Source organism: Condylura cristata, unplaced genomic scaffold (assembly GCF_000260355.1).
Source record: "Condylura cristata isolate star-nosed mole 26May11 unplaced genomic scaffold, ConCri1.0 scaffold00023, whole genome shotgun sequence".
In the NCBI taxonomy this organism is placed as follows: domain Eukaryota; kingdom Metazoa; phylum Chordata; class Mammalia; order Eulipotyphla; family Talpidae; genus Condylura; species Condylura cristata.
In genome coordinates, this window is record NW_004567124.1 from 19,446,250 (window position 1) to 19,474,201 (window position 27,952).

Sequence of the window (27,952 nt, forward strand, 5' to 3'; positions counted from 1 at the left end):
TCCCCCAATTAAATATAACCACTCTGGGCCCTCCCTGGTGGCACAACAGGTAAGGATGCAACACTGAAAGCTAGCTGCAGCTGCTTTAGTGTGAGTTTGATCCCCTGCCCCAGAGATGACCCATACGGTGCGACAGACCTCTCCTGACCCACCCGCTGCTCCCCTCAGCAGTACACTTTGTTGATCTGCCTTTCCGCTCTCCACTCTGTCTCTGATGCATCCTTTCACCATCCCTGCACCTCTGCACTGTACCCCTGTTCTGTATGCATAAGTAAATTTTTAAAATAAATAAATAACCTCATGAGAACAGGCACTCTGTTTTAGACATGTCTCTACCCACCATACCTAGAATGGTGCCTGGCACACAGTAGTCTATAAAAATTTGTTAATCGGATCTACATATGCATTAAATGTTGGTTCCTTAACTGTAAAGCTTTCAAAAGCTACAAAGATTTTATTTCAAGGTGACAATGAGTCTATTATCTGATTTTCAATTTTGTGAATTACTTTTAGGTTTTTTTTTAAAATATACTTTTAAATTCCCCAGTCTTCTATAATGACAATACAATATTTTTATTATAAGAAAAAAATCACTTTTTAAGGACTTTTTAATTTAAGAAATCAGGAAAAAATATTTTCACCAATTATGATAGAATTCTGTGCTTCTCAATGGACTGTGTGGTGGTGCTTTAGGGGTGGGAGTGCTATGGTAACATCACCAGAGGCAGGGAATTCTATATTTCTAAAATACGAACAATGATGTAAATCAATGCTACCTCAATTTAAAAAAATGGTTTACATTAATTTGAAAGGAAACCTGCACTCCTATGCAGGTTATTATAGTACTACTTACAATGGGTAAATATGGAAACAATCTAAATGCCCAAAAATAGTGGATTAAGAAGATGTGGTACATATATACACAGTGGAATACTATTCAGTAACCAAAAAAAATCATTTGCAACATGGAAACATGGATGGAGCTGGAAGGGGGTATTATGCTCAGTGAAATAAGTCAGAAGGAAAACAAAAAATACCATGTGGTTTCACTTATAGGAGGAATATAAGGGAACCAAATAAAGAATAGGGATTGGGGGAGAGAAAAAGCTTGCAGAAAACTATAAATTGAAAACATTCAGCAGGGGAAGGGGAGGGAGACGGAGAGAGAATAAAGCAGGGGCAGGAAGAGCACAGGAGACAATGGTGATACTCGAGGGTGCCTTGGTGATGAGAAATCTATGGGGGCTATACCTGATAAGACAAATCAACCATTGCACAAAAATGAGCAATGATGTTATATGTGTGTGTATATATATATATATGTATATATATATATATATGTATATATATATATATATTTAAAGTTTTAAATTAAACCCAACCATATCTACCTAATAAAAGGAAAAATATTTTTTTTTTAAAAAGAGTTTTCTGCTTCTCAATTCTATGTATGACTCTAGGAACTCCCAGCTCACAAATTAGCCTGCAGGATTCAAACTCACACTTCAAAACTGTTGGTTTTCTCATCTGCCATACTCTCAGTCAATACTTACCATTTTTTAAAAGATTTATTTATTTATGCATACAGAACTGGGGTACAGGCCAGTGGTGCCCAGGCAGTGAGAGGATTCACCAGAGACAGAGTGGGGAGCAGAACAGGCTGACCTTGAAGTAGACTGCTGAGGGGAGCAGCAGGCGGATCAGGAGAGGTCTGCCGCGCCATGTGGGTCAACTCAGGGTGGGGTTGGAACTTGTGCTGAAGTGGCTTTAGCTTCTCAGTGTTGTGCTTTAACCCGCTGTGTCACAGGAAGGGCCCAATACTTATCATTTTTTACTATAACATCAGTTACAAAATATTTCATTGACCTTATTTTCTGGTCAACTAATTCATAACAGCAATGAATAGCCTAACAATAAACAGCCTATCTCCTTTCTCTAGTACAAAGAAAATTGGGAAGATGAAAATAAAACTGAAAGTGTGAGGCTAAACAAGAATGAGTAAATACAATTAGGGATACAGGAGAGGTTTTACCTCACCCATCAAAAGAGACCTACGCCTTCAGAACTGACTCCACCATGCCCTCTCTGGTGGCGCAGAGGATTAATGCCCAGCATTGCAATAGCTAGCCTGCTGCTAGCCACAGCCTTCTCGGCGAGAGTTCAATCCCTGGCACCACCAGAAATGACCCACATGATGTGGCAGACCTCTTCGGACCAGCCCGCTGCTTCCCTCAGCAGTATACTTCATCAGTCGGTCTGTTCTGCTCCTCACTCTGCCTCTGGTGAATCCTCTCTCTGGCCTGCAGCGCAATTCTGTATGCATAAATAAATCTTAGCTCCAATTTTGGTGGCCAAATACATACCATAAGAGTACATCCAGTTTCATTGTCTCTTTTATGCTTTAAGCCCCTCCCTAAATATTAATAATTAACTCCTTCCCCTGGGAGTATTGGAGACAAAGGATAAAATTCAGAAAGTTCAGGATAGGTGACCAGAGAGACAGTCTTTACTAGTGTCATTACAATGACAGCTGTTCCATGCACATGCTTGGACTTAAGGGGCATGCTTTTATTCATATGTGTGTGCATAAACATATATGATGTGTATGTGTGTGTGTGTATGTGTGTGGCAAAACCCATTAGCAACAAGAAGGAAACTTACACCTAGCACAGAATGCCTATTATTCGGGCTTAGAGTCACATTTTAACAACTGGTATGGCACAGACCCCAACTAATCAAAATGAATATCAACCATAGGTGAAGAAAAAGAGATACTGGTGGATCAGCCCTACCTAGGACATAACGGTTCAAAAAACATGGGTAAATGAATAAACCCACTGGACTAGGCATTTAAAACTAATAGACTCTCAAGTGGTTATACCAAATAAAGGCCTAAATAATTATTTACATTATCACCAGAAAACTATTATGTTGCAAAAGAGATTGCATTACTTTTCTTAATCAACTAGACCAGACTGTTGGCTGGAGGTACAAAAATTTTTTAAAGACTTCCCCATAAGAGAAAAACATCTTTGCAATACAAAGTGAGAAGCACTGTAGCGGAGTTAGAATTTATACTGAGATTCCACAGACCTAGGAGCTTTAACCAAGGATGGAGAGGGGGGCAGGGGGAAAGGAAGGGAACCCAATAGATAAGTCCCCTGCAGACTTAACACACAGTTCCAGTTGACCATGGCAATTAACATGGGTGGTGCTCAATGAGGACACACACGTGAATGGGTCAGTACCCAACAACTCAACCACCCGCCTGCTTCCTGGAGATGGTAATCAACCTCCAAAGCAAAGGGCAGCACTGTTTATCTTTTCTTTCCTATAATGTACCAACTAGATGACTGGGGACCTGAAAGATCAAATGTCTGCCCTGACTTCTATCAACACCACCCACCTGGGAAGGAAAAAAAGTTTAATGTACCTAAGAAAGCAAGCACATGACGGCAGCCGTCAGCCCATGTCAAGCCACTCTTGAGTCCACCTGTTCTCTGCAGAAGCTCTGGCTTAAATCCAACATTTATCTAGACAGACTGCAGTATCATTTTTACAGTTGGATATACTACTAATCAACCTCTTTTAATCAAACACAAAGCTTTAAAAGAAGTAAGTCTGTGTAGCATAAGGCCCCTTAAAAGATTACAATAATTAGAGATACAGAGACACATAAATATTTGTTAGTCAAACCAAATTTGTGTTGCCTGGTATTTTCTTTGGAGCCTGCCCATGTCATTGCACTGAAATGTGATATATACAAACCCTGAGTGACTGCAAGTGAAATAATGTGACCCTATATACACAGTGACAGTTTAAAATTACATTTGCTTTGGTTATTTTTATGTTAGACATCTCAAACAGTTTATTCTAAGCTTAGTACATTTTGTTTTTTAAACAAAACAATGAAGGAGAACATAAAAATACTTAAATAGCTGTATAACAATAAAGGACTTTAGTTCCTTGACAAAGCTGAGAATTTGTAATTTTTAAGTCATCAGTATCTTCATTCATTCAGCAAATATGCATTGGGTGTTATGTTTATTAAAATACATAATTGTTAAAAATGAACAATGATGTAAATATATACAAATAAATAAATTATAGATTAAAATACAAAACTAAATATGTAACAATATCTAGTTCTACTTTTTTTTTAAGATTTATTTATTTGTGCATACAGAATTGGGGTACAGGCCAGAGGCTCAGGGGCGGTGAGAGGCTTCACCAGAGACAGAGTGGAAAACAGAACAGGCAGATTGACGAAGTACACTGCTGAGGGGAGCAGCGGGCCGGTCAGGAGAGGTCTGCCACGCCATGTGGTCACCTCTGGGGCGGGAATCGAACTCATGCGAAAGTGGCTTTAGATTCTTAGTGCTGTGCTTTAACCCATTGCGCCACAGGGAGGGCCTCTAGTTCTACTTTTAATGGACTTTCTGAACTTTTTAAAACTATAATTAATAAAATTCCACCTTTATGAGAAGGAAATTATATTATCTAATCTAAGGCATTCTTTTGGATATGCAGATCTTTCTTATTCCTGTGTATTAAAACATTTTAAAATCTAAGGGAATAAAGCAAACTCATGCAATGTGATTCACTAATAAGGACTTCACCTATGTATTGCTGGGGATGTGAGGTTCATCTCACTTGACAAAATTCAAGTTGAGCAGGAAAAATGTGTCTGGACTTTTCAAAAATATTAATGTCATGAAAGGCAATGCTCAGGAATTATTCTAAAATAAAATCAAGAAAGATGACAATTAAATACAATAACTAGATCAGAAAAAAAAGAAAAATATAAAAATGGGTAGAGTTTAAAGGACAATATTATCGGTATATTAATATTATTATTCAAATTGTGGAATTTGAATATGGATGCACATTATATAAAAGTATTGTATCAATGTGGCTATTATATTGCAATTGTTAAATAATGCCTTGTCCTTAGGCAATGCATGCTTAAACTATTTAGTGGTAATATAAGCAATTAATTCTCAAATGGTTTAGAAAAAAGCAGTAGAGAAAAAGATAAAGCAGAGCTGGCAAAATGTTTCCATGGATCCAGGTGAAAACAGATACACATGGTTCTTGCCTATTGCAAATTTGAGAAAATTTGAGATTTTCTCATAATAAAAGCTTGAGAAAAAAATCCTGTGTTATTTTAGCAATTCATCTAATTGTGTGTTTGTAATACCTAACAATGTTGTCAACTAGTAACAATAACATTAAATTATCCCCCAAAACTAAAGGAAATCAATGAAAACTTCTAAATATAAAGACATGTGCATTAAAACAGATTCCTGAGAATTATACCAAAAGAAGCACATTGTTAAATTTTTTCTGTGAATTATTTCTGCTTTATTACCAAATTTTCTTTTGCTAACATAATCTTGTTTGATAAATTATAATACTTGCCATATCTGACAATTAAAATCTTATGTCATAAAGTATAAAAATAAATTATTAAAATATTTAAGTATATGAAATTAAAAGCACTTTCATCTTTTTATAGTGTATAGTCCTTTGGTGCATGTGGAATGGCTTTACATTTAAATTATTTTAATTTTAAATTTTACTCATGGCTTGAATTTTTACATATATTATTACTTTAAAAAGAGCAGTAACAAAATTTTATCAGAAGAAAAAAACATTAGTCCTATATTCTCTGGATGCCCCAGTACCCATGGAAGTCATGACCAATTCTATCTTCCCTGTAACTTGCTTAAATTATAGGCGATTATGGGCTTTGATGACCACACATAAAGTTCCACAGACCCTGCTTCCACTTGATTTAAATAAACAGTCAAAATTAACAACTGGTTAATGGCCCAGAATGTCCTCTTATGTGGGATATTACCCAAGATCTTTGCAACAATTATATTTTATTTACAAGCTTAAGATAATTAAATCAACATATTGGTCAAAGAGTAACCTGGGTGGCACTCATTAAAATCTATCATTTGAAAGTGATATCCCAAAAAAGCCAAGCTCTTCCTAAGCGGCCCTTAGTAAGACCGGACTGGTGCTGCTATAAAGCAGGTACCTGGGCACTAGGATGCAAACCTGAGTTTCCAGAAGATAAATTTTAAGAACATTCTCTGATCATTATAAGAAACTAAATGAAATGGGATTCCCCATGTTTGTTCCTAGTACTGCATTGCACTAAAAAAGTTATGCTATTTCATTGGAAATAATTTAATTGCAGGGCAAATTACTTTAACATGTTGAATTGCCAAACTGACAGTCGAATAGTCTACATATGTGAAATGAAACTTCAGCAAATGTCAACATTGCTATTCAGACACCCAGAAAACAAATGCTTCCTTCTCTGAAAAGTTTTATTCTTTAAAAAAGATTTATTTTTGAAAAAATATTTTAAAGAAAACAAAAGGAGCTCTGTCTTTTCTATTACTCGCTTTAGTCTTATTTTGTGGGATTTCTTATATAACAGTAAAATGATAACTAGAAAAAAAGACAATGAACTTGTGGGGGAAAGGGTTCAAAAGCGTAAATTATACCACACTAGATGAGAAAATAGTATTTGATATTAAAATTAGGTAACTAAAGCAACTGGCAGTATTTGCAACACCTATTTCTAACCAGTGACTGAAGTTAGGAACTGTTAGATCAGCTCCATAATAGACTCACAAGCCAGTGTGTCTCTTGGGTTTCTAAGCAATAGTTGGGTTGGAAAACTCAAAAGACACAGTTTTTCCTCTTTGTTTCTTCTTTTAATATTAAGGCAATAGCCCAATCAATGACACCTCTGGTTCCCTAGAGAGTGAGAAAATGGCACTCAAGACCCCATTTCAGCTGGAGCTGGAGCAGGAAAGGCGAGATGACAAAGGAATATTTGGAAAGCCACTATAAGATTCCAACCAGATATAGAAGCCTGCCCCTGAGAGACACCCTCTAATTCTACTTTCACCTAACTTTAGGCACAGAAAGAGAGAAGACCAACTGTGGGGTTCTGGAGTACTCCACTCCATCATGGCTCTCTGCACCTACACAATGGCATCTTGTGAGCAGAATTAACCAGAATGTATGCAAAGACAACCATCCAACCCCTATGGAAGCTGTTTGGAGGTTTCTCAAACTACTAAAAATGGAGTTCCATATGACCCAGCAATTTGAATCCTAGGTATCTACTCAAAGGTCACAAAAACATTAATTCAAAAGGACACCTGCACCTCTATGTGTATTGCTGCTCTATAATAGGTAAGCTATGGAAACAACCCAAATGCCCAAAAATAGATGACTGGATCAAGAAGATGTGGTACATAAATACAGTGGAATATTACTCAGCAATAAAAAAAAACAGATTCATGCCATATGTAGCAACATGGATGGAACTGGAAGGGATCACACTCAGTGAAATAAAGCAGAAGGAAAAGAAAAATACCAGATGGTTTCACTTTTAGAGGAATGTGGAAGACCCAAATAAGGGAGGGGGCGAAGTAATTATAATGAAGTAAAAATGAAAATCAACAGGCAACTATAACAGACATTCTACAGGGGTTGAGAGGGGAGTAGGATCAAAACAGGGGTGGGAAGGGCAGAAGTGACTAAGGCGATGATGCACAGGTGAACTGGTGGTGGGAATTTCACAGGGTCTAAAACCAAGATGAAAAGGCATACACTGTACCAAAATGAAAAATGATGTAAAAAATATATAAAAGAAAAAAGAATATATGCAACAAATATTACCAATCCACTCAAGAGAGAAATTTTACAAACAAGCAAGGTGTACTTTATCCAGAAAAGAAAGGTTCAAAATAGTCATTCAAATGTTTAATAATATACTTCAGCTGAAGTGTTACTTCCTATATTTCCATGTTTTTGCTCCCCTCAAAAACACTCAATTCTACTGATAGTTGGTCATTGTTTTAATTGGTGACTTTTTTCTCTCCCCTATTTCTCCTGTTTTAATTCTTTTGTTAATCACATACCTTAAAGTATCCTTTCTCCTAGTTATATTCCTTTATTGCCAGGCTTCATTCCTTTATTGCTAGGCTTATAAAAGTTTACCCTAGGTGAAAGTATCTTGCTTATTTACTTGTTCTTTCTTTCTTTTTTTTTTTTTTAAAGATTTATTTATTTATTCATACAGAACTGGGGTACAGGCCAGAGATGCGGAGAGTGAGAGGATTCACCAGAGACAGAGTGGGGAGCAGAACAGGCAGATCAACGAAGTACACTTCTCAGGGGAGCAGCGGGCGGGTCAGGAGAGGTCTGCCACGCCATGTGGGTCACCTCCAGGAAAGGCGGGGATCGAACTCATGTGGAGTCAGGAGAGGTCTGCCGCGCCATGTGGGTCACCTCCGGGAAAGGTGGGGATCGAACTCATGTGGAAGTGGCTTAAGTTTCTTAGTGCTGTGCTTTAACCCACTGCGCCACCAGAGAGGGCCCTGTTCTTTCTTTTTTAAGATTTATTGTATTTATTTATGCATACAAGAGCTGGGGTGTAGGCCAGAAATTGGGGGAGAAGGGTTAGGCCAAAGACAGAGAGGGGAGCAGAACAAGAGGATCTACTGAAATACACTGCTGAGGAGCAGCAGGGGAGAAAAGAGAGGTCTGCTGCACCATGTGGGTCACCTTCCTGGTCAGGGATCGAACTTGTGCTGCAGTGGCTGCAGATAGCATCATAGTGCTGAGATGTAACCCACTGTGCCACCTTGTTTGCCTACTTGTTTCTTATATCTGTCTTCCCACCTAGAATATAAGCTCCTTGTTTACCTTATTCCTCTGCTCCAAGTCTAGAATAATGTCTGCTTTAATAAACACTATTGGCGTAAGATTTTTACTATCCCTGTCCATTTGGGATTCATGTTACCTTAGAATCTCAGAGTTAAAAGGAAAGTGAAAAAACTTCCCTGAAATGATAATTATCTTCCATGACCCAGGCCTCACCTGAAGAAAAATCTACCTTTTGGTAATTAGAAGGAGAATCATATATTATTACTGCTGCTATTTGCATTATCATTTTTATAATGTGCTGACTATGACAATGATGATCGGCACCACTCTGGACTATTCGTATTCATATATGTTGCTCTAATCTTTACCACAACTTTACTGGGTAAATACTATCATTTTAATAGAAAAAGAAACAGGTTAAGGGAAATGAAATGGTATATCTAAGGTCACACAGCTCTTAAGAGAGTCAGCTAAGAGTCCAAAGTCTGGTCAACTCCAGAAGTCCTCTCTTCCTACCATAATATGCGATGGCATGCTGCACTGCACTGAAATCACCTTCTTTTAATTCAGTCTTTATGACCAGGTCCATTTACAATCTTCTGATACCTTCCCAGCTCCACTACTATTAAATTTAAGAAATCATATCAATTCACCCAAATTCTAAATAATCCCCAATAGTCCTCTAAAGCATCTGGTATAGTCAGTAACCAAGGAAAATTTAATTTGTAAAACACCCAGTCATGCATTTGGGGGATACCTGGGCAAGCTATGAAATTATTTTTATATGCCTATAGTATTCCCTGCCTACTTGTTTCACTAAAATTATCAACAAATGTACCATTTTTCTGGCCTCGCTCTTAGCACGTTCACCTAGGACTTGACCTCAGTCTCTTAATTTTATAATCATCAAAGAACCAAATATAATTGAATTGGGAAAGTTACAATATATTTGTTAAAATGCATCTCAACTCTGAAATAGTATAAACTGATTAATGTGCCTTTCAGAAAGTGAGCTACTAAAAATTTAATAGGAAAAATACTTAAAAGAGAATATAAAAACTGTCTGTAAAAACTAACTCTAAAAATTAAAGAAACAGAAAAACTTAATATATGAGACTTTTTATGAATTTTTATTGGATTTTTCAAAGGTAGTATATTAAATATAATCACTTCAAGGGGCGTGGGTATTTGCAAAGTAGGTCAATACACCAATTTTTAGTGGCAGGAAATATGCAGTTTTGGGGCTTCACAATGATTTATGGTGTAGCTGACTCTTTCCCTGGAGCCGTGGGAAGCTGGAGTTACACTCTCCTGGCCTTTTTTCTCTTACTCGTTTTTTACTTATTCATTTATTTTAGTTAAAATAAAGAGAAGTACCTAGAGAACTACCTAGAAGTAAAAATATGATGGATAATTCAAGAGCTAATTTGGTTATCCCAGTACCTCCATCTAGTGGGCATTGTGATTATAAAATTTATTTTATCCAATGCCAAATTTATTAAGTAAAGTAACTGAGAGACAGACAAACAAAAAAATAAAATAAAAGGCAGCAGGTTATCTTCCAGGACAGAAATGTCAATCAACTTACCAGGCGAGTCACATCACTTAACTATAATAAGCACCTAAATCCACAGTGTTCAATATTCCCAGTATTAGATTTATTTTTGAGTAGGGGCAATTTTTTCAGTAATAATTTTCTTGTTACTGAGAGCTAGAATCCTGAAAATTCTATTCAGAGATCTAGATCTCATAGAAGCATAAGTTTAATATTAGGCAACTCTTCAAAACATGGTCATTGTAAGAATTATTTTACATCTTAGATCACAGAACCATGGTGGCAGCCTAAAGATGTAGTAGTCTAAATTCACTTGACTTTACTAGTGAGGAAACTAAAACCAGGAGACTGAGACTTCTCAGTTGTAAAACTAGAAAGTAGCAGAGCCAGGATTCAGACCCAGGTCTGTTTTTGAGCCCCATTCTCACAGTTAAAAAAAAAAAAAAATGCATATCCTAAAAGATACCGCATTGCCTGGTGCAAAGCATTTATGTTTTTCTTTGATTCATCCAAAGAGAGTACTAATAATATGGAGAAGTGGCTGCTTTGCAAATGATGGTGGTGATGATACTTCTCTAATTCAGTCTAGTTGCCTCCTTTCTGCCAGGCATTGTAATGATGTTCATAAGAAAGTGATACAATCATCTCTTTCTTCATGGAGAGATTTCCAAGTTATTTACTGTTTGTCGTAGTGCCTCACTTCTTTAGTTCTTAATGGATTTTCCTTCAAGATGAAAGGCATTCCAATCGTCAATTACTAGTGTCTCCCCCACATCCTAGAAGGGTCGAATGAAACTAGGCCAACTACCCAAAGGCTGTGTCCATCAAACAGTTCTGTTGCAGGGTCGTTGTTGTAATTGCTGTACTGATGGTATTTTTATTTTTTTTATTTATTTTTAAACATTGATTTATTTATGCATACAGAAATGGGGTACAGGCCAGAGGTGCAGGGGTGGTGAGAGGATTTACCAGAGAGAGAGTGGGGGAGCAGAACAGGCAGATCAAGGAAGTACACTGCTGAGGGGAGCAGCGGGTGGGTCAGGAGAGGTCTACTATGCCAAGTGGGTCACCTTTGGGGCAGGGATCAAACTAGCACTGAAAAGACTATGGTTAGCTTGCAGTGCTGCGTCCTAATCCGTTAAGCCACCAGGGAGGGCCACTGGTGGTTTTTAGACCTTAAGGGAAGGTGTAGACATCATTAGCATGTTATAAAGACAAAATATACCATATTCCTTTGATCTATCATAGAGTTCCAGTGAGTGCTGTAGCTAATCTCCAAGAAGTCTCTGAGAGGCAAAACTCCAGTCTAAGAAGCTGGCAGCTGGACCTTACTTTATAGAGGTAAGTGGCACAACATATGCATCTTAAAGTTTCTGGAAATTCTTCAAGTGCCAAACAGATACTAAGTTGTATTATTCATGATTCCAAAGTATGTATCTTGGAGTATATATCTTATTGCAAAAATGTTGTTGGGAAAATATTTCTGTTTATACTACATATCAGTCACAATTCTAGTTCCTCTGAGCATATTTATAATGATAGAAATTTAAAGTTATAAGTATATACATGTGCTAGACCAAAGAGGGTACATTTAGTGGCTTATTCCCGAGAAATATCAAATAAAATCTGTTGTCTGTCAGACAGTTTTGTGTCCAAGTACTTTACCTCAAAATGAGTTTTTCAGTCAGGATAGGTCTTTTCATAGGTCTTTTCTTTACATATTATAATTAATTTTTTATTGGCTTTTTCTCATCAATCTGTCTGATGTTTACTTGATTACTTGCCAACCTAGAAGAACTCAGCGGGATACAAGGTAATTTCCTTTGAGCCCCAGGAAAAGGAACAGAATTTTAATTTTAAATCCATGTTTGTAACCCATGTGGAGTCTCCAGTATACATTTCAACCCTTCTGGATTTAGCTTCTTATGGGTCTCTCTAATATGACTCCCCCATGGGTCCCCTGTAGACTCCCTGGATCTCAGCCCTACAAGACTGATTTCTACCTTGGACAAGTTTCTAGAGGTTCAATTAGGAAGAAGCATAGTAGGTGTACAGTTAAATAATTCTTGCTTTTGGTGAAGCTCTATCAAGACCTGTACTTCCAGGAGCTATATCACCATCCCTTGGTTGGTATAGAAAAAAACGAGGGAACAGATAAGTCCAATCTTTGATAATTATGGGTGACTTTGAAAGTGGAATAAGTCAAAAAGAGTCATACAATGGAAAGTTAAGTTCTCTTTAGGGGTCAGATAAGAAGTTTCTCCACTCTGTCAATCCATTCATCTATCCGCTTATCTGTCTATTCAAACATTCTTTGTCACCCAAATATATGTCAGGAAACTACTGTGTGCTAAACACTGTACTTGATGTTAAGGATGCATTTAGATAAATGTAAATAAAATGGGAAAATATATCCCATGACACTCTTTGGAAAAAAATATGCAAATGAACCTCTAAGAATGATTTTTGGTCTGTGACCCACAGAAGTTTTAAGTCCCTACTGAAGCATCCTCTTTAATTCATATTCATGCAAACAACTTTGGGAATCCCTTCCCAAATGGAAGAGAGGTAAGAACTATCTCCATTCCTGCCCCTATGCTGCACCCTCTTTCCCTGAATTAAGTTTGTCCAAGAATTAATGAAAGTTTATAGCATAAGTGTAGAGGATGGGAGAGGGACACAAATATTCAAAGAATGGGGTTTAACATTGTTTTTGTAGGGCAGTGGTTCTTAAAATTTTCAATTTCAAGATGTTGTTACACTTTAAAATTACTAAGCACACACACACACACCAAGAAATAAAAGGGCACAGTTATTTTCAACTCAAGGAAGATAAAACTGAATGTACAGTAAATGAGTCCATCCAATGTATTTATTTAAATATAACTGGAGACTTTGGCCTCCAAATTATTGGTTTATAAGAAGTCAAACCGAAAATTGGTTTTAAAAGGGGTGGATATTTGAAAGATATACTAGATTACTGCCTTACATACACATTTTCTTTTGAAATAACGAGGTTAATGAATATTTCAGGATATAATAAGCTGAGTAGCTGTTCAACAAAGTCAAAACTTACAAGTAACTAATAAAAGACCTGGGGAAAATGTTTAAGCTTGCTGGTAAATAGATGTGATGGCATCTATCTAGAAGAGTTACAAAGATTGATAGAGTATTATGACTGGTGAGAGAAAGTGACATGCACTATTATAAAACCTCTCTAGATTTTATTGACAAAAATAAATTATTTGGCCATATAAGGAAAGCTACAAAACTGATTCTGAATCAAACAATTGAGTAAATGGAGAATTATTCCATGTCCCTGGATAAGTGATTCAATATTGTCAAGATGTCAGTTCTTCCCAACTTAATCTTTAGATTCAATTCAATCATAATCAAAACTTTAGCAAGATATTTTGTGATTATTAAGAAATTCTAAAGTTTATCAGGAGAGGCAACAGATCCAGAACAGCCAACATAATATTGAAGGAAAAGAATCAAGTTGGAATCTAAAGAAACAAGAATTACTTTAAGATAATAATCATGAAGACAGAACAGTATTGGCAAAAGAATAGACAGCCAGACCAGTGAAATAAACAAAGAGCCCAGAAATAGACCCCACATAAGTAGAGTCAACTGATCTTTGACAAAGGAGCAGAAGCAATACAACAATGGAGCAAAGACTATCTTTTCAACAAATAGAGCAACTAGATATCCAACCAGATACTCTGTCTCTTACTTACTTTTTTAAGATTTATTTATTTATGCATACAAGAACTGGGGTACAGGTCAGAGGTGCAGGGGATGAGAGTATTCACCAGAGACAGAGCAGGGGGCAGAACAGGAAGACTCACTGAAATACACTGCTGAGAACAGAGGGCAGGTCAAGAGAGGTCTGTTGCACCCTGTGGGTCAGCTCCCCGGTCAGGGATTGAACTCAAGCTGCAGTGGCTGAAGATAACTTCATAGTGCAGTGCCTAAACCCATGCACCACCAAGGAGGTTCTTTCTCTGTCTGTTAATTGATGAGTTTAGTCTATTACATTTAGAATTATTATTGACATAAGGTCTGTTGATGCCATTTTGCCTTTAGTTTTGTAACTATATCTATCTCCTTTTCCAGTTCTTTTTGTGTGTATCTTTATTTGACTTAGATAGTAGAGTTCCTTTCAATAGCCAAAAACATCACTAAATGAGGGAAAAAAATCTATTTTGAATAAAATCTATGAGCTGGAATACAGACAACTCCATTCATAGGTGATTTATCTTTGGTCACATTGCATAAATTCTCTGAATCTCATGTGTTCCTTTGTAAAACTGAAATCATAAAACTCTCTTTCCAAAACTACCATGAGATTATAAATGGTGTATAAAAATAAGTTGGTCCTCCCTATTGGCGCGGCAGGTTAAAGCGCAGCAGGTTAAATCACAACACTGCAAATTGGCCACAGTCGCTTCAGTGAGAGTTCAATCCCACCTTGAAGGTGACCCACATGGTGCAGCAGACTTCTTCTGACCCACCCGCTGATCCCTCTGCCTATTCTGCTCCCCCCTCTGTTTCTGATGAATCCTCTCACAGACCCTGCACCTCTGGCCTGTATTCCAGTTCTGTATGCATAAGCAAATAAATTAAAAAAAAAAAAAAAAACAGAAATTGAGACAAAGGGAGATTTATATAAATTACAGAGCATATCAGTCACAAAAAGAACAAAGTCTGAAGAGCCTATCATTGTACTGTTTACTCTATCAAATAATGGTCTGAGGATCAGTGTGGGTAGCTCTTGATAAAAAGGCAACCATCACTGTCATGATACATTCAGAAAGAGATGGCAAACACCTCTGAATTTAGTAGGGCAGTTTTCACAGGACACAATAAATGTAGCAGGGGAGGACAATGTACACGTGTGGTATACTTCATATCACCTGCGTTGTTCCAAGTAGTTTTCTAAATACTGGATAATATTGAATGTATTATTGTGTGTAAATCAAAGATTGGAGGCCTGGAAACAAAGTGACCTAACAATGGTAAGGATCTAGGATACCACAGAAGTTAAAAACACAACTGGCCATGCATGTGAATTTGCAACAAGAGTAGTTTCATTTGAAACCACTTGGAAAAAATGACCCATATTCTTCTAATGCTACTCCCTAATTAGTGTTGTTTGCCTTAGTTTATGCTAAAGGTAAACATGTATTTAGCCTAGAAAAGAGATTGGGGTGGGGGGACCCAAAGTACCTAAACAACCTCTGTAAAGCACAGCTTCTAATCTGCAATCAAATAGCTTAGTCACTTTGTCCAAGTGATTCCAAATTACTCAAAATCATTAAATAAATGATTCAATCTCCAACCCTACTCCTAAAAAAGAACATACAGTAACCAGAGATACAAAACACCATCCCACATAATAGAAGGAAACTTGGTTCTTTTTTATTGATACAACTATGCAAATGCTTTTATATTTACATATTAATAGCATTAACTTAAAATTTCAAACATTTTTAATGCAGGCCACCCAGGGTAACACTAAGCTCTCTCGATTTTTTACCAGTGAACACATGGCTGCAGTCCATGTTCAACACTTAATTAAGAGATTCTTTTGAAAGATTGTGTTCTGAATTTACCATCTTCTTAGGGGCCGTGCTGCTGCAGTTCATTAGCAGTCAACATCTGGCTGGAATGTTTTAAACTACTATTTTCTTTAACTATTATATGGATGAGGTTTTTGTTATTCTAAGCAAACTGAAACAATGTCCTTGTATGGACTTCTAAGAATAATAATTAGTGACAGTGCAAATTGTTTTCTGATTTTTCTTATGCCATAGAGCAAACTGCTATTAAAATATTAAAATCATTGCTTAAAGGTTTGTATAGCTGTGAGATTCCTTACAATTTAAAATGCGGACCATATCTTTACTTTTTAAGCCCAAGGCCTCATTCTGAAGGTCAAGATCTATTTGACTTTAACTTGCTTTATGTAAAGAAAAATATAGACTTTAAACTTTCTCAAGTGGACGACACTTACAAGCTCAGGAAAGTGAAATCTTGGACATATTTGGCACAGAACTTTGAATATTCCATTAACTCTGCTTCTGAACCTTGAAAGTCTGTTGCACGTCTGGATTTCAAACTTCAAAACCACTCTTCTGAAAAGAGTATCAACCCATGTCTATACAACCAATTTGCCCCTGAAATTAAGTTAACTAAATCTGTTCAGGGATTTAAGCAACTAGAAAACTTCCCTGTAGTCAAGTAAGTTTTACGAGGAATTTCATGAGGCTGCTTAAGAATTTCTAGGCCTCAGCTGACACATATTTATAAGTCTGGCTCAGAGAACCACTATAATACACTGATGGATTCACTCTGCCTGAAACGCCCTTGGGCCCCTCTCAGTACTTTGTGTCAAGACACAGCCTACCCTGCCTTTAAATTTCTTTTAAAATTCACCACTTACTTGAAGCCTTCCCTGTCTGACTTCATTAAGAAGCATTCTTTCAACCTCTTCCCCATTTATTCACACCTGGTAGGAGACACTCAAGTAATACGGCTTCTCTTAGTAATCCACTATAAGCATGAAGCTCCAGAAGGACACAAAGCATTCTTTTCTTTTAATCTGTCCCTCTCTTGCCAGTATGGGTTACAGAATGGAACTAAAGTCAGCATAATTCACAGCTCACCATCTTCGGCTCAGTCCTCCAAAGGCTTTCTATTGCACTTAGAATAAAATCCAAAACTCCATAATGGCCTCTGACTATGTCTCGGCTCCTCTCCCACCTCTCCCCTCTCACAGCCCCCAGCCACAGTCTCTGCTAATCCCAGAATATGAGAAATACTCTGTCCTTTGGGCCTTTTTACTTGCTATTCCTTCTGCCTCCCTTCTCTGTTCACTCCTCAGGTTTCTGATTTACATGTCTCCTCCTTAGAGAGGCCTTTGGTAACTACTCCCTTTCTAAAACAGCAGTTTTCTCTACCACGACTTCTTTTCTCTTCATAGCTTAGCTAATATATATATGCCTACCTGTTCATTAACACCCACTGTCACTACCACCACCACTAGCATACAAATTCCATGGAAACAGCAGCTTGGCTGATTTTATTCAGTGTATCCCTGGTACCTGGAATAGGCCCGCCACAGTTGAACACCACAGTAGCTGTTCAGTAACTGTCACTGGATCGCCACTTCCACAACTTAGAGTAGGAGGTTTATTTTAAAAAAAAAAGATTTACATACAGAACTGGGGTACAGGCCAGAGGTGCAGGAGCAGTGAGAGGATTCACCAGAGACAGAGTAGGAAGCAGAACAGGCAGACTGACTAAGTACACTGCTGAGGGGAGCAGTGGGCGAGTCCGGATAGGTCTGCTGCACCATGTGGATCACCTCTGGGACCTGGGATCAAACTCACACTGAATTAGCTGTGGCTTGCTTGCAGTGCTACATGGTAAGCCGTTGCGCAACCAGGGAGGGCCCAGAGGAGGTAGTTTATATTGTGGCTGAAAGACCTTCTCCAGTGAGCACAGTCAGTGTTATTCCTGTTATTCCAGGCTTCTCAACAATGAACATCTGGTGTTTGGAATGGATCCCTGCCTTAAGTAGAAGAAACCTGTATTTTCCTGGATTCTTTCACCTAGTGCTCATCCACAAGCCTCTCCTTTGATCACAGTTTAGCAGTTCATCTGTTTACAGGCTCCAGCTTTGACTTGCTGACGCCCTTCTTACCTCTTCATGTTTCAGGTGCCCCAAATGTAGTCATGTGAGTCATCACTGTTCCTCTTCCCTTTCATTCCACTCACCCCTTCTCGATCATTTCCTTTGTATTCAGTTTTTACTTTCACCACAGGGACACACATAATCTAAAAAGTCAAAGGAGCTAAAAGGCTGAGAACCTCGAAAGCAGCCCCAGCTCTCACCCTTTTGCCCTTACCCCCACCTAATGTACAGTGTTCAGAGACAATTTCAACTCTTAACTCGTTTTAAATAATAGAATAATCTAAGTAAACTGTTATCTACTGTTTATGCCAATTTTAACTTGGTCTTCTGCCTTCATCTTGTAATAAATGAGGATTTTAATCCCTTACATCTTTCCCCTTCCTCAGTTTTTCTCATATAAAGATATAAATCCATATTCTCTAGTATTTATTACTAAGATTATTGACCATTTATGAGCCAAATTAAAAAAAAAACTGAGTTCCTTTCAGGTACAAATTTTATTTTCCTACATTTAATAATTACCTAATATCCTCATTGCTTAGCTTAATTTTCATGTCCCATCAAGCCTTCCCAATACCCTATACACGCTGGTAAAAGCACTTTCCAATACCCTATACACACGGGTAAAATAATCCACTTTTACACTGAGTCAAACAAGTCAGATTAATAGATAGTAAACCTATAAGAGTTATCAATTCCATTTTCCCTCTCCTTCTTTCACTTCTAATCTGAAATGAGCATATTCTATACTCTTGGGTGTCATGAGTGTTATGTTGGGTTTTCCCTACACTGATATCCTAGAACGACACATCTCTCGCCTGTATTGTATTTCCCATTTCCTAGTTTCCATTTTGTCAGAATTCATTCTTTGTTCGATCTCTCATTTCAGCGGACTACATCCTATAGACTTTTTGACTTTACATGTTTGAGAATGTGTTATTTATTCTAACCTCACTCTTCCTTAATTTATTCTGTTATTGCAAATCCATTAATATTTAGAAAACATTTTCTGTTGTCTTCTACCTTTCAATGTTCTTTCTAAGAAACTTTCATTCCTATGGCCCTCTCTGGTAGCCAACTGGAGCACTAAGAAACTAGCCCAGGGCTACTTCAGCACCAGTTCGAACCCCACTCCCCAGGGAGGTGACCCACATGGCGCGGCAGACCTCTGCTGTTTCATCAGTGTACTTCACCAGTCTGCCTGTTCTGATCCCCACTCTCTCACCATAGTTTTTAACTTGAGAATTCATGTTTTCACTTTTGAAAATCCAGCTTTTTTCCCTTAAAATAAAAAGGTATTATCCTAATGATTGTCTTCCTTTTTGCCTTATTGGTTGGATATTGGTGATAGCCCTGAGACTTAACCCCTAGGCCACCAGGGCGGCCCCATTGGCTACTGGATTTCTGGACTTGATTTATAGATTCCTATTGTTCTCTAACTATTCATCTCTTCCTTCCCCCCGCGACCCCCAACTCCTTTATCAATTCTTCAAATCCTTTTAGTGAACTTTTTGTTTTAGCTATTATGATTTTAACACCCAAAGTTTTTCCTTATTATGTGTGCCTTTTTGAAAAGAATAATACTCTACTCTTTTCCAGGCTATAATGTTTTCTTTTATCTCTGAGGAGATCAAGGTTTCTCTGTTTTCTGAGTTCCATTTTTCTGTGTTCACTTCACGTTGTAAGTTTTTTCCCAACATAAGTATCCTTTGATTCTCTATCATATTTAAGAAAGCCTCATGAAAAAGCTGATTTGAAATTTTTTAAGTGGATTTCTAAGAGGTTCTAGGGTACTAGGGAATTTTTGTGGGAAGGGTCACCAAATCTCAATCTCTACAGGTCTTTTCTCTAAGTACTTCAGTTTCTTCTGAGAAGAATCTTCCAATATTTCAAATGGAGTGTAGAGTCAAGGCTGCCAGAGTGCTAGAGGTGAGCAGAGGACCTCTCTCTGTTCAGTTATAGAATATCTTTTAATCTTCCAGTTTTCAATTCTATTCTCATCCTGCTATTCTCAGTGTTCAAGGTCAGAGGATCTCTGATTATTTCTCCAGAGACTCCTACAAAGGTAGGAGAAATGATCTTACTTAGTTAAATAAGAGTGAGTTCTTGAAGGTCTAACTGCTCCTCATAAAAATTTTCACATAAATCCCCACCCGCCATGTCACCCTGCTTTTTACAGTACCAGATGCTTCTAATCCTGAACGTTTCCAGAAATCGGTGAGTCAACTTGCTTTCCATTAACATGCTTCCCGTCTTCCTCAGGCCCTTGGCTCTGAACTATCTCCACTCACCAAAGTCATATACCATCTTTCTACCTGCTTCGCGCTTTGTATCTTGTGATTTAGGGTTATTTATGTCTCCCTAATTTACCAAAGATAAACTGATGCCTACATTTCTGGTTTTCCCTATTTGGAGGTGGTTTTTGAGATAAGGTGAGTGAATGACAGAGGGAAAAAAAAAGACTAGACATATCTTTATTCTGACATCTTAACACCAGAAAGTCTGGTTTTTCTATTTCATAGGACTTTTATCACATCATACTCGCCTCTGTTAGTTCCATTCTGATTCATAATTATTGGCTTCCAGAGTTTCTCAGTGACTGAGTTATAAGATATACATTTAGGTTATTAACAAATTAACTAGTTGCATATACATATTGTAAACTATTTTCAGCAGCTGTCTGCCAACAAGTGGGGTATTTGTACATATAACTGAAAAGGAATTACTCAACCTCACACCCCTCCACTCTCACTTTTCTGTATCGCAGGAGACAGAATTACTTTTTGGGCAACTTCCTCAGTTATCTTCACTCCTTGCCATCCTCTCCTGCTCACTCTTTCCCTATCTCACTGTATCTCTGGTAACACTACCAGCATAATTCCTGAAATAGAATGGCTTCTGGCATCACAAGTTGGCTCCGCTGGCCCTGCCCACACTTCTGTTAATAGTCTCTTTTTAAACACTCTCCACTTAAACCTTGTGGGCTATTTGCATTCTATCACACGCTTAGTGATATATCAATAAAAAGAAACTTTGAACTGGTTCATCTCTAAAGTCCTTTGATTCCTCTTGTTCTGTGATTTTTTTTATAAGGTATTCATACAGCTAGCATTTACCTGAAGACTGATCAAATGAGGGACTTCCTTTCAGTCAAAATTCTGTCTCACTATGCAAAGACCTCCAGATAATGATGCTCAGCCTCTTGAAAACATAAACATTGTCAGTACAACTTAGTCCCACAGGGAAAGCTAAACTATAGATATTGTCTCCTTTAGGCAATAGTCAGTGAGCACTGGTAAAAGGACACTTGTTATTTTTCACTTTGAAAACACAAAGACGGCCAGAATTAATTCCAAAGGCTCATGTTTCTTGGTCCTCTTTTCCTCAGATATTTACACCATAAAAGGATCAGAAAAATGCAAAAATTAAGCTTTACCAATCCTCCCATTAAAGAAGAAATAAATTCCTTGACTTCACCCTTACCCTCACATCAGATTCTCTCTACCTCCTTACATGGACAGACTTTTTTTGTATCCACTAGCCTTTCTTGCTTTCTTACCCCTCACAGATGTCTCCTCAATCCTTTCCTAACTTAAGCTACTCTTGCCATAGTTTTGTTAAATTTCTTGAATGTTGAATCTATTGAATATTTCTCAGTCCCTGACTTAGTTAACCTCTCAGGAGTATCTGACACCACTGCCAGTCCTGTTATGAAAGGTTCTCTTCCTTCTCTGTTGCCTTACCTTTCTGGTTATGCTGCTCTATCTGAATACTCTTCAGTCTTCTATGGACATCTCTTTCTCTGTCCATCCCATGCTTGTCTAAGTTCTATCCTAGACTTCCTAATCTTCCCGTATATACTCTCCACCACTAGATGTTCTCTTTTACTCCCGTGGCTTCAGAAACCAATTATATGTTAAATACGGCAAATAGAGATCTCAAGATCAGATCTCCCTCCTGACACTCAGAGATAATATTTATAAATAGATACTAGATCACTCTATCAGTATTTCCACAGATTCCTCACAATCAACATTTCGGTTTTCCCTCAGACCTATTTTTTTTCCAGCTATATTCTTTATTCCAATGAATCACAACAAGGCAGAGAACTGAGTATAATCCTTTACTCTTCACTGTCCACTACAATGACCCAATCAATGACCATGAGCCATAATGATTCTGTCTGAGATACACTATGAATCTATTATCCAGTTCTCTCCATTCTCACTGCCACTTCCATTGACAAAGTTGCCTCCATCCTGTTAATATTATTGCCCTCAAAGTAGATTTTATAATAAATCTTTACCCTCTTCCTAAAAGCCTGTAATGGTTTTACTCTGCTGTAGGAATACATTCCTCAATGTGATTTACAAATCCCAGCATCTGGTCTCCTGCCCAATCATTCAAATTACTGTATACTCCAGGCAAAGGGAGCCCCATTTTAGTTCCTCCATAAGCTGTGATCTCTCTTACTCTAAATATTACCAAGTGGTGCTCCCATCACCTGAAACATGTCTATCTGATAGTATCAGTATCATGCCATTGGTATTCCTTGACTAACATTTTCGAGTCCTTGCTTCTCAGTGCAAATGTCCTACACACTCTAAATCTGGGTGAGCTGGGCTCCCATAGCTTATCTATTTATCACACCCTACTGTAGTTACCTATTTAATTGACCTTTTTCTACTTTTGGATCCCAAGAATTGTGAGTTAAAACTTTGCCTATTATAGGTCCAATCCTTTGAACATTACCTTGACACAAATTATTCACTAAATAAATAATGAACAAATGAATAAAGAAATAAACCAACAGATTAAAAGTAGTACCAGTGAAAGCACATTTTTATATGGGCTCCCTTCCCTTGCTTTCTCTCTTCCCAAAAAGCAAAAAATAATTAGTGACTCTTCCCCCTCCAAGTAAGTCATTGCTTATAAAGTCTAATTAACCTTGGCTTTGTCCTTTGTACTTTTTCTTCTATACATAAAATTTTTAACTAAAAGTTTAAAGTTCTAACTGAAAGACTAAGCATGTGTTGACTTTCTCTTGATCTCCCTGACTCTGTCTGTGTCCGAAAACCAACTATAAACTCAGTAGTATATGTACACAAGATAAAAAGAACCTATGACAAAATTTTATTTGAACCAGAGCTCCAAAGTATTAATTAAAGCTGAGCACTCTTGCTCTAAACTGCAAAGTCAAAGATTTATGTAAACTTATAAAGTTGAGCCTTTCTGACCTCTTTTGAATTTATGGTTCCTTTAAATAAGCATTTCCTCTTTGTACTGAAATGCTTAAAAAAAAAAAAAAAAAAAAGGTTTATCTCCATGACTAACCTGCTGGCATAAACAGATATGCTACTCAGTTCCTTTACTGCCTGGTCTTTACTCTTTCTACCCACTGTTTGTCAAATATTTAATTTGGGGCTTGGGGTAAAAGTAAGCAGGTCCAAATAACTCTAAAGTCTAGAAATTCATGTTCTAAATTGAACTTCTGAATGAAGTGATCTAAAAAGATATCCATGCATTCCATGTCTGCACTTAACCTGAAACTATTTTAATACAGTTATTCATAGATGTGTGCACTGCCGGGTGGGTAAAAGCTAATGCATTGTGTTTATCACAAGCAGGCCTTGCTAAATTACACTGCAGCCTGTAGTGCATTGCTGTCAGATAAGACAGTCTGTCGATTAAAGGAAGGAATTCCTCATTTTAAGAATTGGATGCTGATGCCTTAAGAAAGGGGGTTCAATAGGGATGAAAGCCAAGGCTATAGGAACTTACTAGTGTATTGTGTCCTCTCGGCTATCTTTTGCCTCCCTCAGTTCAATAATAAAATTATCACGTAGAGGTGTTACAGGGAAAAATAAGAAAGAAGAGCTTCCGTGTAGTTAACAACATTCCAAGTTGGTTACCTTAGACAGGTTCATTCCCAGCACTGTGAGTGTCACCAAACCGGCACAACAAACCAAAGCACTGGAGCTGGAGAGGCCAGAGCTAGGTGGGATGTTTCCATCTACCAGGCAATTCATTCCAGGCAGGTTACTAAGACCAAAGTATTCCTAAGAATAGAAGGAAAAAAGCACTCATAACTTTGGCTACTAAGGGTACAGCATGCTCTTTCGTTCCCCAGAAAGCAAAAATCGATCAAAAGACTTATCATACTATTTGTAGAAAGTACTTGTGCAACTTAACTTAGTGGAGACTAGACAGGATATTGTACTCAATGACTCTTGGCCACTCGGCACCACAATCTGAAGATTAGTTTTTACCTTGTCTAACAAAAAGCTGCTGATCCATTTCCTAAAATTGCTTCGAATGCTCCTTTTCTTGAATATTAACTGATTTGAACAATTATATCAACATCTCAAGTCATGAGGCAAGAAATACACAGTAATTTAGCAAGGCAGGTTAAAACTCAATGTAACACATCCCAATACTCCATTATTGCAAAAGCCCAACACAGGGCGGTGACTTCTTTGCAACAGAATGTCTTTCTTCAGAAGGTCTCCTAAAGAAAAAGTGTTCCAAGCTTTCTCAGTTCTGTTTCACTTATGGAAAAGCCTCAGCACCCACAGGTTGAGATATTCAGAAAGCATACATAGGGAAATGGAATGGGGCCCAGGTGTCTGATGTCTGGATGAGAACATCTCCACTTCACTTCCTACCTAGGCCAACACCCTGCCACTGTGATTTAGCATAAGTGAGTTATTTGAGAAAATCCAGATTTTTATTAGCATTTATGGATACAGTTTAGCCATATGGTAGCTTTCAAAACAGCCAAATTAGAATTCAGCCACAAATGAGAACACAGACTCTAAAAGCAGGGAAATTCTATTTCTAAAAGTGGGAAAGTCCAAAGAAATAATCAGACTAATTTAAGGATGGAAAGCTCTAGGTTACCTGGTGAGTGTCTAGGATGAGGACACTTAAACTGAGATCATAGCACAGTCTTTGAGAGTTCGGGTTCAAAATAAAAGCAAAGCCAGCTCCTCTTAGGAAAACATACCATTGTATTTACAAATTACTCTAACAGTTCAAGACCAAAGTTTGAAATACTATTATAGTATATAATAATTCATTTTATCATATATATTTTTCTAGAGAGAAACTTCAATGAACTAGCGAGAAAAACCAAAGTACCAACAAAATTCTGCAAATAAAAAACTGCTTTTTTTCCCTTCATTTTTCTTTGTTCTTTTTTCCCTAAGCTAGCAAAACACATGTACCACACAAGAGAGATTCAGTTGGATGTACTTCTTTTTAAGTCATCTAAAAATTTCCTTTCCAGAAATATAAACTAATTATAAACTGAAACACTGCTGTTGCCAATGCTCTTTCCTATGAAACATCAGATAGTTTGTTTTAGAAGAAAATCTTTGCAGAATGCTATATATTTAACCATAAACTGATCAACAGAGCTTCTTAATGTGAATCAGTTAGCAAGCTTATCACGCAATGTTTAAATTAAAATGTACAACAGATTCAAAAACATAATTGGGTTTTGCCAAATTTCTACTAGCTCTATCCCAAAAGGATAAAATTACATGTTCATTTTAAAGTAAACAGATTATCCTCTTGAACTTTCTAGAATTTGAATTTGAAGTTTTCTGAACAAGCTAACATTTAAATTTCTTTTTTGTCAAAAGTCCATCATGCAAATCTGCTTTTGAAAATAAGTTGTCAAGCCAAAAAGAGGAGCTTCAGACCTAAAATCTCAAAAACAAACCAAAGCAGCATGCACTATTTTGGTCATTTTACCCATAGGCTAGAAGGAAGATCAAATTACATTTGCCAGGAAAATGCTTCCAAATACTATAATTCCCACTAATGCACATGACAAGCCAAATGATTTGAAGATTGAAGACCTGCCCATAACTTTTCCCACAAGTCATTACCATGTGTCTGGAGTTAAAAAAGAAAAGAAATGAATGCAGAAACTCTAAGACCAGAGCCACCATTGTTATAAGAGTACAAGACCCTTCATGAATAAGAACTAAATGTGATGCACTTCTGTGGAGGATGTATCACGGAGTCTTCAGTACAACATTTCAGACAGAACCATCGGGCAATCGGAACACAAGCTTTCTAAAACACAGATTGGTTTGTGGATTTTGGCTCCTGTAGGCAAAATCTACCTCTCATTGAACTTTATCTGAGAGTCTATACAGGAATCACGTGTGTGAAATATACGGGAACTTAAAATATCAAAAATAATTCGTGCTTTTTTAATTAATAGGAAAAGGGGAGATATTTCATTTTCTTGTTCTTGTGTAGGGTAGCAGAAATGGTCAAGGTAATTATTCAGAGTTGCTAGGGAAATACTTATACTAATACATCTGATTACATTTTTTTTTTTAACACCATGTAAAGAGTAGTAACAATACTGGTTATCAGGCCTATTATGTGTCAAGTTCTGCTTAACCCTTGCAGCAATTCTGTCTGGATAGCAATGCCATAATTTTAGAGATAACAAATCTGAGGTGTAAAAAGCTAAAAGAGCTGCTGAGTGGAGCACAGATTCAAACCTAGGATTGCCTGACTCCTAAATCCTCTCACAAATACACCTGTATATCCCTAAAACAAAATTTAAACAATATCATTAGAATATACCTGCCAAAGAAAATTCGAGCAAAGATTTAAAAACCAGAGATGTTGATCTGATGCACACTGATTCAGAGGACTCACTACTGCCCCTCTTAATACCAACAAGAAACAATCACACCTACATCACCTCCTGAAATATGTTAGCAAAACAGAATACACAATAGTTTGGAACAAAAAGGATAGAGTAAATAAAATAAATCTTGATGCATTACACTTCATAATCCCAAGTGCTAGTGGATGCCTTACAAGTCCATTTACCTTAATTCCTTTAAATCCACACAGGAAATAGTTATGCCACAGAGGCTTGGTTTTGTCAATGTGAATGTCAGCAGCATCAGTGCTAAATTCCCTGTGAAGACAAAAAAACACTGTTCAGGCTGGAGGCTCCGGCTGCCACATTGATGGCTGACTGCTGCCATCTTGTGCCAAGACAGGGACACTGAAATCTCATTTTTCATTTACTTGCACTATATGTTACTTCAGTCCACAGAAAAACAACAAACATTGCCAGACGCTGAAAGTTAAGAGAGATTGTCGTGACCATAACTGCTAATCTGCTTCCAATTGCCCTTCTTATTTCCTGAAACAGAGGAATCAGTATGTTTCAGCATCATCTACACCACGTTTTATTTCACAATGGCCCTTGTTAAACTGGCATAAACCACCTTAAAGCTTATCCTATGGGCCTGCTGTATGGCATGCCTTTAGCCATGACAGAGGTATTCAAAGTCTTCAACACTTTCTGCCATCGCTCTGATTTGCTATCTGCACAGTTTAAGAAACAGGAAGAACAAAGAAACAAATAACTGGCATCACGCATTGGATAAAATACGATGCCATGAAATCTATACTCATGTAAATTAACAAATGAACAAATTGCAAAATAGAAAATGAAAGTTCTTCCCTGCAGTGAAATGTCAACAAATAGAGGTATAAGAAATGGTGGGAATAGCACTATTTAACAAACTGCAAATAGGGTTTTAAATTGTTTCAGGAACAAATCAATGGATGCTGAAGTTAGTGAATAAAAATTTTATGAGAACCAAGTTTTTTACATACTCAAAACATTTCCCCACCAGACACTTCATTGCAAAGGGGAAAACAGTAACTTGATGGTAAAGAAATCTGGCACACATCACCTTACCCAAATCATGGAAATTAACATCACCCTTAAAGGAACACAGTGTTATACCTTGATATGATGCTCTGAACTGGCATCAGTAGATATGTGGGAATTACTTGTATTATTCTTGTGACTGCTTTGTAAGTCAGAAATAAAACATATTTCAAAATAAAAAAAGAGCTAAGCTGCTAAATCAGCCATAGGGCAAAGAAAAATGTGAAATGAGGAAATAAGCAACATTCTCCATTTGATAACATTTACAAAA

General features: G+C 37.3%; 1 protein-coding gene across 2 annotated transcripts in view; it reads right to left on the reverse strand.

The window, feature by feature from the left end:
- The window catches only part of GALK2 (galactokinase 2), a 110,212-nt gene that overhangs the window by 60,000 nt on the left and 22,260 nt on the right, over positions 1 to 27,952 (reverse strand). For both annotated transcript variants that reach the window (XM_004687812.2, XM_004687813.2), the window contains exons 4-5: positions 26,823 to 26,913; positions 23,873 to 24,019 (exon numbers count right to left, since the gene is read on the reverse strand). In XM_004687812.2, the coding sequence (XP_004687869.1) occupies positions 23,873 to 24,019; positions 26,823 to 26,913 (238 nt within the window). The remainder of the gene's footprint in view (positions 1 to 23,872; positions 24,020 to 26,822; positions 26,914 to 27,952) is intronic.